At 49.0% G+C, this 13,049-nt stretch overlaps 1 protein-coding gene across 4 annotated transcripts in view; it reads right to left on the bottom strand.

Moving 5' to 3' along the window:
- Eml1 (EMAP like 1) overlaps window positions 1-13,049 on the bottom strand; it is a 128,591-nt gene that overhangs the window by 34,592 nt on the left and 80,950 nt on the right. For all 4 annotated transcript variants that reach the window (XM_032908404.1, XM_032908403.1, XM_032908401.1 and 1 more), the window contains exon 4: window positions 12,072-12,203. In XM_032908404.1, the coding sequence (XP_032764295.1) occupies window positions 12,072-12,203 (132 nt within the window). The remainder of the gene's footprint in view (window positions 1-12,071; window positions 12,204-13,049) is intronic.

Below are 13,049 nucleotides of genomic sequence, written 5' to 3'. Positions count from 1 at the left end.
TTCATATAGGACATACATAATCAATATCCTGCTGCAATTTTCTTTTGTATAATGATTTTGATTTGTTTTTGAAGAGTGTTTTTATGGTGATTATCTCTGGAAAATTTGTAACTGTGGCTATGAAGTAATTTTCTTCCTAGTAGAAAAAACTTTGTCTCTAGGGGCATAAAAGGGGGTTAAGAAAAGAAATAATTTGCTGGAGCTCACCCTTGTTCCAACCATACCAACCATACCGTGTGTGTGGTTGCGTGTGTGTGTGTGTGTGTGTGTGTGTGTGTGTGTGTGTGTGGTGTGTGTGTGTCTGTGTGTGTGTCTGTGTGTGTGTGTGTGTGAGAGAGAGAGAGAGAGACAGAGAGAGAGAGAGAGAGAGAGAGAGAGAGAGCCCCATCCCTTCTCCAGCTGCTGCAGCCCCTGTTAGCATCTGGATCCAGCTGTGTCAGCTGCTTTCAACACTGACCCATGATAGGCTGCCTGCCTCAATTTACCCTCTGGTGCCAAAGCTGGTCTTTGGCATCATAGCTACAAAGAGAAAGAAAGGAAATGGACAGATCTGGAATACATTGTATTAACTAAGACGAACCAGACTCAGAAAGGCAAACGGCACATGTTGCTGTAATTAGGGTTACTATTGCTGGGATGAAACACCATGACTAAAGCAACTTATTGGGAAAGAGTTAATTTCCACTTTACACTTCCAGGCAACAATCCATGACTGAGGGAAGTCAGGACAGGAGTGGAAGCGGGACAGGAACCTGGAGGCAGCAGCTGATGCAGAGGCCATGGAGGGTGCTACTTACTGGCTTTCTCAGCCCAGGGATGGCCCCACCCACAATGGCTGGTCCCTCTCCCATCAATCACTAATTAAGAAAGTGCCCTACTGGCTCACCTATAGACTGACCTTGTGGAAGCATTTCTTATTTGAAGTTCCCTCTTCTCTGATGACTTCAGCTATGTCAAGTTGACATAAAACTAGCCACATTCTCTCAAATGTGGATCCTAGCTTGCAATGTGTGTGTGTGTGTGTGTGTGTGTGTGTGTGTATGCATGTATATGTGTGTGTATGTGTGTGTATGTATGTGTATATATATAAATATATGTGTGTATATACATATACATATATATATATATATATGAATTTAAAAGAAGACCTTAAGAGAGGAAGAGATGAGGGGTGAGGGAGGGCTATAGAACATATGCAATACAAAAGTGGGAGTAGGGGATACATGGCGGACAGGGTAAAAATAGAGGATCAGAGAAAGGAAAGCTAGCAAACACATTTTAGGTGGGCTGGAGAGATGGCTCAGCAGTTAAGAGAACTATCTTTTGTTTCAGAGGACCCAGGTTCAGTTCTCAACACCCGCACGACGGGTAGAACCATTTCTAACTCCAGTTCCCTGGGGTCCAACACCCTTTCCTTCATGGTGCATAGGTGTACATGTAGGCAAAATTCTCATGCACATAGAATTAAATTTAACTTGAAAATTTTAAGTTGAAACAAATTTTATTTGCAAATGCCATAATAAAATAGAATACTGTATACATTGGTTAATTTTCTTTTAAATCATCAAAGTCTTGATGAGAGAACTTGTGGGTGTGGAGTTTGTGAGCACATCTCTTATACAGCAACTGTTCTAAGGATGACAGGAGGGTGGGACAGAGGCCATCCTGGATGTGGAGATGTCACTGCTGAGCACAGCCACACAACAGACAGTGACAACCCGTGACTGCGCCTGGGAAATTAACCGGTTACAGTTAAGAGGCTGGACTCAAGTGACACACCGGACTCAGGCACTCAGGGAGAGCAGGGAATGCGCTCCAGCCAGTCCGTGCTTCCCAGCCGGGAGATTCCAGATGTTTGCCCTGCACTGCTTAGCTTTTCCTGCTCTCCCGACCTTAAGCTATGAAACCAAACAGAAGAAAGGAAACCATAGCCACAAGGAGCACTGGTTTAATCCAGTGGTTCTTGATCTTCCTGACGCTGCGACCCTTTAATACAGTCCCTCGTGTTGTGGTGACCCCAAGCATAAAATTTGTTTGATGCTACTTCATAACTGTAACTTTGCTAATGTCTGGTGTGCAGGACATCTGATGTTTGCCCCAGGGGGGCACTTTAATCGCCCCTTAAATGTTGCTAGAGACATAATCTTTGGTTGCTTGAATTAAAAAAAAAAGCGGATACATTCCTAATATCACTTCTCTTCTGCATGCACACCCGTGTGGTGGGGTGCATATACTTGTTAGCAAGGTGCATGTGCCTGTATACATGCATGTGTGAGCATTTATATGTGCATGCGTGTGTGTGTGTGTGTGTGTGTGTGTGTGTGTGTGTGTGTGTGTGTATCGGCCAGAGACAAATGTCAAGTGTCTTCTAGATCGTTCTCTGTAGCAGGAACAGCAGGGCCACCTCTGTGTAAACACCAGGGGCCTGACAGCTGCAAAGGCGTCTACTGCAGGAGGACCTCATTGAGGACTGCCAAGGATTGCTTGGCACAGACAACGCCAGCCAATCGGGAACTGCTGTCTAGAAGCGATGCTTTCTTGGGGCCAATGGGGCCCAAGGGGGAGGGTATTAAAGGAGTTTGCAGCAGTGCTCAGTGAGTTTGCTGTGGCTTTTCTCAGCTGCTCCCGGAGTCCGTGTCACTGACTCACCTCCACCCCTCGAGGGCAGGTAGGGTCAGGCTGAGTAGTCCAGGACACAGGCCGCAGTTCTTCACCATGTCTGAGACAGACTCTCCCACTGAATTCATTGATCTGGCGAGGCTCGCCGACCTCTGAGCTTGAGGGATCTGTCAGCCTCTGCCCTCCCTAGTGCAATGGTTGCCACTATGTCCACTTCTTTTTATGAGTTTGGGGAATCTAGACTCAAGTCTTCATGTGTTACTATTAGAGTTACTATTGCTTAGGAAACACCGTGACCCAAAGCAACTTGGGAAGGAAGGTTTATTTTAGCTTACAGCTCTGAGGTCACAATGTATCCCTGGAGGAAGTCAAGACAAAGTCAGAGGAGGGGCCTGAAGGCAGGAGGTGATGCAGAGGTCTTAGAGAGGTGCTGCTTACTGGTTGCTTCCCCATGATTTTCTCAGCCTGTTTTCTTACAGCGCCCAGGCTCACCAGGCCAGAGGTGGCCCTGCCCACAGGAAGCTGGGTCCTCCCACATCAAGCATCAATTAAGAAAATGGCCCCACAGACTTGCCCACAGAATCTGGTGGGGGCCATTCCTCAATTGGGGTTCCCTTTTCCCAAATAACTCCAGCTCGTGGCAGGCTGACATAAAACTAGCTAGCACATTGTCTTGCATGGCAGGCGTTCTAACAGAGCCATCTCCCTAAAGTCCCAAGGTCGCCTCTTTTTTCCCCCCCTCAGTTCTAACTTGAAAGTACCTCGACTAGAAGTCATCCTTCAGCCCGTGCTGCACCAGTGATATGACCCGTTGCTACCCTTGATGTCCAGGCTACTCCATGTTTGTGTGCGTGAAGTGGGTGATGGGGCTGCTGCTTGCACAGGGACACAAGCATAGCTCAAACGCAAAGAGCAGAATTCGCTGTTGGAGAAACTTTCTGAATTCTGAAGTATGGTCAAGGGAAACAGGACTATAAAAATGCTCTTTGGCCTTCCAATCTAAATGCTAGCGTTCCCCTGGGGCTATATGGTCCCAGGCTGTTTCTAACCCCTTGGCTAAGTAGCTCATGTCTCCAGCCTGTAGCTGCTGTCCTGTGGCCTGGCCTGGAGCACTCCAGTATACAGCAATGGCTCTCTGTCCCTCCTCCTGGACATCAGCCTGCAGATGACACAGGGCTGCTGTTTGAGTCTAGTCTGGTGGCCACTTCCTGTGAGGCCTTCTTGGGTATCCAGCTAACACTGCAGTCTTCCCTCAGGCCCCACACGCCACAGTCCACACTCCTGCTCCACCCTGGGCCATTTTTGTCTGTAGAACTTTGAGCCCTGTTTTATTTTGCTTCTCCACTGGGCAGAAAGGCTCACGAGTACAGGGTCTTCATTCTGCTTTCTGTTGCATCTCCAGGGCAGAACAGAGGGTGAGCACCGCCTGGCTCTAGGGGCAAGGCCTGGAGGCTGCTTCTCTCCTCACAGACCACAGATGACCTGGTGTGCCTCAGAAAGTCTCTTGCTACACCCACCCACATTCCACTCCAGGCTGTTCTGGGCACTCCCTGAAGTTCTACAGAAAAGGAGCGTGTGAGCGTGGGGAATTCCCCTTTGTCTGGACCTCTAGGAATTTGACCTGTCAGCCAGACCACTCCCGGCCTTTAACGAGTCCCCTCTTCCCATAAAGCCAAGTGTTTTCTGTCTGACATTCTGCCAAAACTGCAGCTCGGACCTGTCCCTGGAGGGGGGCCTTCCTCCCTTTTCTCTTTTCTTGTTTTGTTTTAGCCCAGTATACGGTGGCTTCAGCTTTGTGTCAGACTTAAAATAGCTGTCTTTCTGTGGCTCACCTGGCTTGCCCCCACTGTCAAGGCGCGGTTGACGGCCCTGTGCTCTGTGTGCCCTGCGGAAGCCAGACTCCTGACATGTCACTTATGCGCTGGGCTCACAGGCAGTGGGAAGAAAGGTGAGTGAAAGGTAAGGAAAAAGACAGCGAGGCAAACCTCCTGTGGTCCTAGGAGCCAGACAGGAAGCCGAAAGACAAGACACGGCAAAAGGAAGCCCAAGCCTTTGAATCCCACCGCCAGTGATTCATGTGCAGCTTCTGGAAATAGGAAAATGCAGTTACGGGCTCCGGGTTGGTGCCTAGGTCATTAAAGTGCCTACCACACAAACATGGGGATCTGGGTCCAGATCCCTGGCACCCACACAGAAAGGCTGGTGCTGGCGGGGGAGGGGGAGCAGGCTGGGAGGGCGGGGGTTGAGACAGGAGGATCCCTGGGAGTCTCTGGCTAGCCAGCATAGCCGATCGGTGAACTGCAGGATCAGTGTGAGACCCAGTCTAAACGAAGGTGGGTGGGAACTGACTGAGGAAGTTAACTGATTTTAACCTGCGGCTTGCACACATGTCCATGCGGGAGAGTACACTAACACACACATGCATATGCACACACACAGAGGTACACACACACACATACACACACACCTATAGATAATGGTGCACCAAAAAGAGAAAGCCCACAAGGTCATTCAAACCCTCACAGATGCGCAGGTCTCCAGGAGTCTGAGAAGAGGGAATGGATTCTAGGAGCAACTGACACAGGTGGGCACAAAAGCCAAAAGTCGTGGGAGAGGCATCAAGGGTTACTGGACTGTGAGTGTTCCTTAAATCAAAGCTATGCAGCACGCCAGGGGACACGGGCTGCTTCTCCTCGGAAGGCTTTGCTTCTTCATCCACAAAATGGACAGAACCACGTCAGGACCGAGTGAGACAGAATGAACTGTGTACACACTGGCGCTAATGTCTTCCCTCCCGCTTGGCCACTTTCACCCACAAGAAGCCACTTGTATGTTTATCTCTAGAGCCCTCTGCCAACAGTCACAAAAGACAAACCAAAGAATGCCAGCACCAACTATTTAAATCCCATTAAGAAAAAATGTAGGGCTTGAAGAGTGAGAGCACAAAAACACTAAGTGTGGTACTAACGTTCAGCCTCTAGGTGGCGCTCCTTACCGGTTTCTTAAACAGTTCTAGTTTTTTGTTTTTTGTTTTTTGTTTTTAATGTAATTTCATTCACTCAAGGAATGCTTAGTGGGAGGTTTTTGTGCTTCCTGCACTTTGCAAAGTGCTGCAGGGTCAGAGCCTAAGAAAGGACAATGTCTCTGCCCTCTTAGAGCCCTTTGGGAAGGGACTGGAGAGGGGATGGAGAAGGGAGACGGACACCCAGCCACAGAGACTGGCTGTCTTAAAGAAGGGGCTCTCCGGTGAGCCTTGCAGGGTGAGGTAAAGTCTGCCCAAACGCTGTCACTCCTCCCTCCAGACTCCGAAGCACCAGAGGGAGGCCCACAGCTGGGTGGTGTCTCAGAATGATGCCTGAGTTTAGGTCAGCCACCTTCTGGGCCTTAAGATTTGAGCGTCGTTTTGATCAGTTCAGAGCTGTGTCTCTCTCAGTGAGCTGCACGTCCAAACCCTTTTCCTTCTTTCCCCGCTGCTTTGGGTTGTGTCTTGCAGGAACTGAGGAGACAGGCTCAGTCTGTTGTCATGCCGTCTGTCAGCAAGTCCTGAGAGGGTGAATCTCTTCACGCGGCCCATCCTGTTCCCCAGCCTGCTTTGCACCATGTCATGCACACAGTAGATCAGAGTGAAGCTGTGCTGTAAGACCACACAGGGAGGGTGACAGACATTGTCCAAGCTTCCAATTCCCCTCTTTTCAGGTCAGGGTAAGGAGCACTGAACTCAAAATGTTTCCGTGACGGTTAACTTAGATTGTCTACCGGACATGATCTAACATCGCCCCGGAGAAGCATCTCCCAGAGGAACTGTCAAATTGGGTTAGCTTTCTTAGTTGGGCTAATTGGGGTGGGTGAGGGAGAGCCCACCCTGAACATGTCTTGGGCTGTGTAGATGGAGAGAGGGGCTGGAGAGAAGGCGAGCGTGCCCGAGCCCATTCTCCACTCTGTGGGCGTCCTGCTTGCATAGATGCCTGTGTGCCACATGCGTGTCTGGTACCCACAGAGGCCAGGAGACAGTGTTCAATCTCCTGGAACTGGAAGGGCTGGAAGGACAGATGGTTATGAGTCCCCCCCCCACACAACATGGGTGCTGGGGACAGAACCCGAGTCCTCTGCAAGAGCAGAGCGTGTTCTTAACCCCAGGCCACCTCTCCAGCCTCCCACTATCTGCTCTGTTATCTGTGTTCAACTTCCTCACACTCCCGCCCGCCACTGTGACTTTCCCTGAGTGTCAGACCCTAACCCGGAACTGTAAACTAAAAGAGTTGCTTTTCAGCACAGCAACAGAATCGAAACTCGGACAGTCCCCAAGGAGAGAAACAATTTCGCTGTGGGAGGAATTGTGAGCCAACACGGACCCTGAAACCTTGAGACAGAGCAACAGGAATAGTAGCTACCCACGGCAACGGCAGGCCAGCCTGGTGTAGAGGATGCTCTGGAGAAGACCTTATTTAATCCTCACAACACCTATGAGGTAGATACTATTTTTATGCTGAAGAGTCCACCCTCATTCCCCAATCTAGTAATTTAGAATGGTGGAACCCAAAGTGGCAGAGCCAGGATAGAGACTTGGGTGTGACCGTCTGGATCCACCATTTTGACCTTCTCTCGTCCTCATTAAGAGGAATAAGCATGGGGTTGGGGATTTAGCTCAGTGGTAGAGCGCTTGCCTAGGAAGCACAAGGCCCTGGGTTCAATCCCCAGCTCCGGAAAAAAAGAACCAAAAAAAAAAAAAAAAAAAGAATAAGCATATTTGCTCAATACATGTTTGCTGGGCACCTACTATGTGCCGTGGCATTGTTAAAGATGCTGAACTAGTCTGACTGGTTGATAGAAACCTTGTTGGTGTTGAATACGGTGTCACATTCCTGCCATCTCAGTACTTGGAAAGCTGAGGCAGGATTGTGGGTATCGAGACAGCTGGGCTACCCAGCAAGTTCTGGTTGGGAATGTGGAAAGTGTCCCGTGAGCCCTGTGTTGCCACTGATACTGTAGGGGACCTTCAAGTCCTCTCTTGGGATTTTCAGAAACAGGTAACTTGTGAAATAAAGCAACTTGAAAAGAGAAGGGAAAAAAGAGTACCCTGCTGGGAAACATGAGGGGGAGGCTGAAGAGGGGTGTTGACAGGGAGAAGATAAGGAGCCAGGAGATCTTGAACTGGACGCTGAGGACGAAGGTCACTACTAGGGTAGCAGTACAGAAGCTAAACAATCAGGCCTTTAGGGATTGGAGGAAGCAGCCAGAGGGCAAAGCCATGGCCCATATAGCTCTGAGAAGGAGGAGAGGCCAGAGAGCCCAGAGCAGCTGCCCCCAGCACCGGGTTAAGCAACAGGGTTACACAGAGGAGCAGGAGTTGGGCCCTAGGGAATACTTCGATTTTCCCTTCAAATTTGTTGCCTCCAAAGACCAACAGCGTTTATGTATGTGATAACAAGGTTTCCAACAGATGGCTGGAGAGTTCTTACTCTACAAACCAGTCCATTGCAACAAGTTGTAAATAGACACATAGTATCTTAATCAAGAGCTTGACACATCTCTATCAGTAACTCTAAACGGAAACACTTTCTCAGTCTAGGGACATCCAATGTAAACTGTGCTTATAAACTTAGAACTAAGTAGCCATTTCTGATGTAAAACTTCTTTAAAGTTAAAAAAACTTCCTTAGTGGATTAGTGTACCGGTATCTCACACCACTCTTTCAGAATGCTACTGCTGACTCCCTATTTAAATTTAATAAGTACTTCATGGTGACAAGACTCATTATGTAATCATTAATATTCATTTGCCATGAATATTGCATAAAGTAAAATATTACATTGCCCTACATTGCTTTTATCTCTAATGGAAGCGTTGTCAGCAGAGAGATTAAATGCTGTTAAAGTCCCGAGGCTGCTTAGAGGCAAAGGAGTTTTAAATGTTAAACAGTCAAAGATAGAAGGTGAACATTGTACCAAGTCATAGGAAACACTCTCAACTCCACCGATCAGTTCTAAAGAAAATGGGACAGGGCACAAAGAAATGGACCGCTTAATAAAGACACAGTTCTAATCAAGAGAGGAGCACACACCTGTTTTCCAGGAAGTGACTACACTCGGGGAATGCTCAGGACTTGACAAACACTTATTTTCTTCTTGAGCGTGAGGAACTGCATAAAGCCTACAGAATTGTCTTCTAGATGCTCTCACTGTTGCTGAGGAATGCGGATGCTGGTGTGACATTCTTTCACATAGCTTGTTTGTACACGGGGTGTGACACACTGAGCATTATGGCTACTGATGGATGACGTCTGAGTCCACAGATGAGGGTGGAGCCCAGGTCCTTTGCATGACATCAGTGCACCTATCAAAATGACTCCAGCCAGAACTCATCCTCCTGCAGTCAGTGTACTGCTACAGGTGCTTGGCCGGGCACTGGGAGGATCATGGTGTGGACCATCTGTTCCCGGAATTTAGATTTTGTCAAAATCTGGGTTGTACTCAATGGCCTGGGTCATTCATACAAATGTAATTAAACCTGGCTGTACTGGCTGGTTTTGTGTGTGAACACAAGCTGGAGTTATCACAGAGAAAGGAGCCTCCGTTGAGGAAATGCCTCCATAGACCCAGCTTAAGGCATTTTCTCAATTAGTGATCAAGGGGGGAGGACCCAGCCCATTGTGGGTGGTGCCATCCCTGGGCTTTTGTTCTAGGTTCTATAAGAGAGCAAGCTGAGCAAGCCAGGGGAAGCAAGCCAGTAAGACACATCCCTCCATGGCCTCTGCATCAGGTCAGCTTCCTGCCCTACTTAAGTTCTAGTCCTGACTTCCTGATGAACAGCAGTGTAGAAGTGTAAGCTGAATAAACCCTTTCCTCCCCAGCTTGCTTCTTGGTCATGATGTTTGTGCAGGAATAGAAACCCTGACTAAGGCAGTGGCAAACCAAAGAAAAGAGCAGGCACTTCAGAAGTTACCAGAAGCCGTCAATCACCTTCCCTTAACACACGGAAGAAATGGCTGAGGATTTTGGAACGCCTCATGCATTATTTTCCTGTGCACTGCCACCCCCAGCACAGATGACCATTTATTGAGCACCAAGCGTGCCACTGAGTGTTTTCTTCCCAGTTAGCACCCTAGGAGCCAAAAGAGTGAGGCACAAAAGTCTCAGAATCACCGAGGAAAAGCCAGGGCTCTCAAACGTGAAGACATCCCGATCTTTGATCTTTGCGAGTACTTCCCATTCCGTGTCTCACTGCCTACACAGGAACTGAGGAAATGCATCTCTGCACATGGGAGGCAGCCGCCTAAGGGTACTCCCTGGAGCTCACAGCCCCAGTGAGGGGAGGAGCCAGCCTGTCTTCACCCTTCACCATGGTTAGTGATGGAAGAATCCACCGGGCTGGAGGCATGGGCGACATGTGGGGTCCCTAAGCCTTTCTCTGCCTTAGCCTAGAACCCAAGAGCTCAATAAGCCTCTGGGGTTGTTCACATGGGGAAAGGAATGATGGTGTGGAGATCTGGGCCAGGCAGTGCTCACATTGCCAGCTTGACTCCTCTGACTCTCCCAATAGGTGCCCCAAATATCCGCCAGTAGCAGCGTTGACCCAAGTGTCCTCTCTGAACCCGCTGGTGACCGGATGGCTGGGGTGGTCTCTTGGTTTCAATGGGATGGAGGGTTTGGCTCCAAGCGGACATTTACAGTGGCCAGGGTTATTTTTAGAAAACGATTTGCAAGCACTCCCATTCTCTCGTTTCCAGATCAAAATTCCTTCCCATGGCATTTCTCAAAAACCCCTTTGTAAATATCTTCTATGGAAATATTTACCGAGTACACTAAGCAAAACCATGGGATTTAAAGGATAAGACAGATCCGGACTTTACGTGGTGTGGATTCTTTCTGGAAATTCCTGATAAAAATCAGATGTTCATAAGACTTGCCAGAACATAGACATTTCAGGTCAGCACCAACCTCAGGCTGAATTCCACTCAGAGCAGTCCTGGGGCGGGCACGCTTGGCTGCCTCTGTGGCCACCTGGCCTCATTGCCAGGATCTTACCACCTCATTAGCATAAGATTAGCATAATCTTCCCCTAAGAATCACTAATAGTCTGGGAAGAAGATGAGTCCAGGGCTTCTGAAATTGTCAGTGGATGGTGGACTCAACTTACCACGAGATATAAAGAGCTGTCAACATTTTTTAAAAAGTGTTTTACTTTATGTGTATGGATGATGTTTTGCCTGTGTATGTGCAGTGCCCTGGAACTGGAGTTACAGGCTGTTGTGAGCTGCCACATGGGCTCTGGGAATCGAACCCAGGTCCTCTGGAAGAACAGCCAGTGGTCCTAACTGCTGGGTCATCTCTCCAACCTTTTATCTATTCTCTTTTATCTATTCTTCTTCTTCTTCTTCTTCTTCTTCTTCTTCTTCTTCTTCTTCTTCTTCTTCTTCTTCTTCTTCTCCCCCTCCTCCTCCTCTTCCTCCTCCTCCCCCTCCCCTTCCTCCTCCTCTTCCCCTTCCTCCTCCTCTTCCTCCTCCTCTTCCCCTTCCTCCTCCTCCTCCTCCTCTTTCTCCACCTCCTCCTTCTCCCCACCCCCTTCTTCTTTTATAAAGATCCCTTTCAGAGCTAAGGCTGACACAGAGTTTAAGCATCCCTTACAAGACTTCGTCCCCACAAAGTTTCAAACTTGGAAGCTTTACAGACTGTGGTTTGGAACCAACCATGTTCTGACTAGGCCATCTCCTTACATGAACATCTCAAAGGAAGCAAGCCTAACCTCTGAAGCTGAGGCTCCTTCCTGGACTCCTCGGAACGGAAAAGCTAAAACCGGAGCCAGGCGAGAACAAGGCCATGCTAGGCGAAAGGGCATAGGAACCTTGCTGGCCCAACACGTTCTTAAAACAGGCTATTAAAATGCCCAAAAGTAGCTTTTGTGAGTAAAATGTTAGTGTGTGTTTCACACATTTATCATAATCCGCTATACAAACTCATAGAAACTTCCAGGTTAGGAATAAAGGACAGGACAGGAAACCTAAACGGAAAATGGTTCGTATTTCTGCCGTTAGCTAACAATTAAAAACAGCCCTGCGTGAGCACAAAAACGCAGCTTTCAACCTGTCCGTCTTAGAGAATATTGCTACAAGCTTTAAACACTCCAGCAAAGGTGATTTCAAGATTAACTTGGGAAGGTCTATCGGAGATAGGCGGTATCGCGCCTGGAAATTCAGATCCACTTCCTGGGCTAATTTCTTAGACATTCCTTTACTACCATCATCACCACCACCATCATCATCTCAGTCACTGGGGGCTGGACGTCTAGGTTATAGTTTCCAGGAGGCGACCTGCGACTGCCAGCTACCCCACCCCCACCAATGCAGTCTCAGAAGGCCTGGCGCTCAGACGTAGCAGGCTTGACTTATCAAGAGGGGTCTTCTGAGCTGTCCCATGGGTAATAATGGAAGACACAGACAGCAGGGCCCTCCTTACCTCTCACTGTTCTTCTTGCCGCTGGACGAGCTGCTGGTAGAGCCGGTGCGGTTCCGGCTTCCTTTGGAGTCCCCGGAGCTCTCCCTCCGGCCGCCTGGAGACACTCGTTCGGAAGAGCTGGTCCTGTTGATGCTGCAGGAAGGGCAGGCAGGTGAGAACGGAGCTTCCGTAGTGGACAGTCCTTCAGTGCTGTGTGTACTGAGGGCACATGGGGGACACACTCGGACTACCACACTGCCGAGTCACATTTAAAACAGAGGGATCCCGCAGGGTCACCAGGAGTCCACACCTCTGCACGCCGGTATGGGAAAGGCAAGGGGCACAGCTCAGAGTCACGGCATATGGCCTCATAGCGTCATAGGGTCAACTGGGCCAAAGACCCCCGATATACCATAGGACGACTCAGGAGCTTGGGAACCTGCCATTAGAGGGCGCTTTAGTCTAGATCAGTGGCATTTAGTCAGGGCTTACGTTGCTCCTCAGGAGACATTTAGCAATGTGTGGAGGCATCTCTGGTCACAACTCAGGGTAGGGGCTGCTGCTGCTGTGCAGGAATGGAGGCCAGAGAAGCTTCTGACTGCCCTGCAGCGCTCAGGGCATCCCTCAACAGGGACAACCAAGGCAACACCAGTACAGCTCAGGAGAACTCATACCAGGACCACGCCAGGGACAAACGCAGATGGGCTGCCACGGGTTGTGGCAGAAGCTTCCGTCACAGGTGACAGGCTCATTACAGGCTGAGCCCCCGGAAGCACTCAGCTTCAAGACACATGATGAATCAAAATCCATTTAGCAATTTGCAATATTTAAGGCTGTAACTCAAACAGCAGTTTAAGTATTATTTTTGTTTATAATTATGTATATGTACACACTCTGTGTGTGTGTGTATGTGTGTGTGTGTGTGCGCGCGTGCGCGTGCACACGTGCATCTATATTTTCGCAGTGGCCACTGGAGGCCAGAAGAAGGCATTGCACCTC

Source organism: Rattus rattus, chromosome 7 (assembly GCF_011064425.1).
Source record: "Rattus rattus isolate New Zealand chromosome 7, Rrattus_CSIRO_v1, whole genome shotgun sequence".
Taxonomy (NCBI): domain Eukaryota; kingdom Metazoa; phylum Chordata; class Mammalia; order Rodentia; family Muridae; genus Rattus; species Rattus rattus.
The sequence above is the reverse complement of the archived record's forward strand: the minus strand, read 5'-3'. Positions and strand labels throughout refer to the sequence as shown.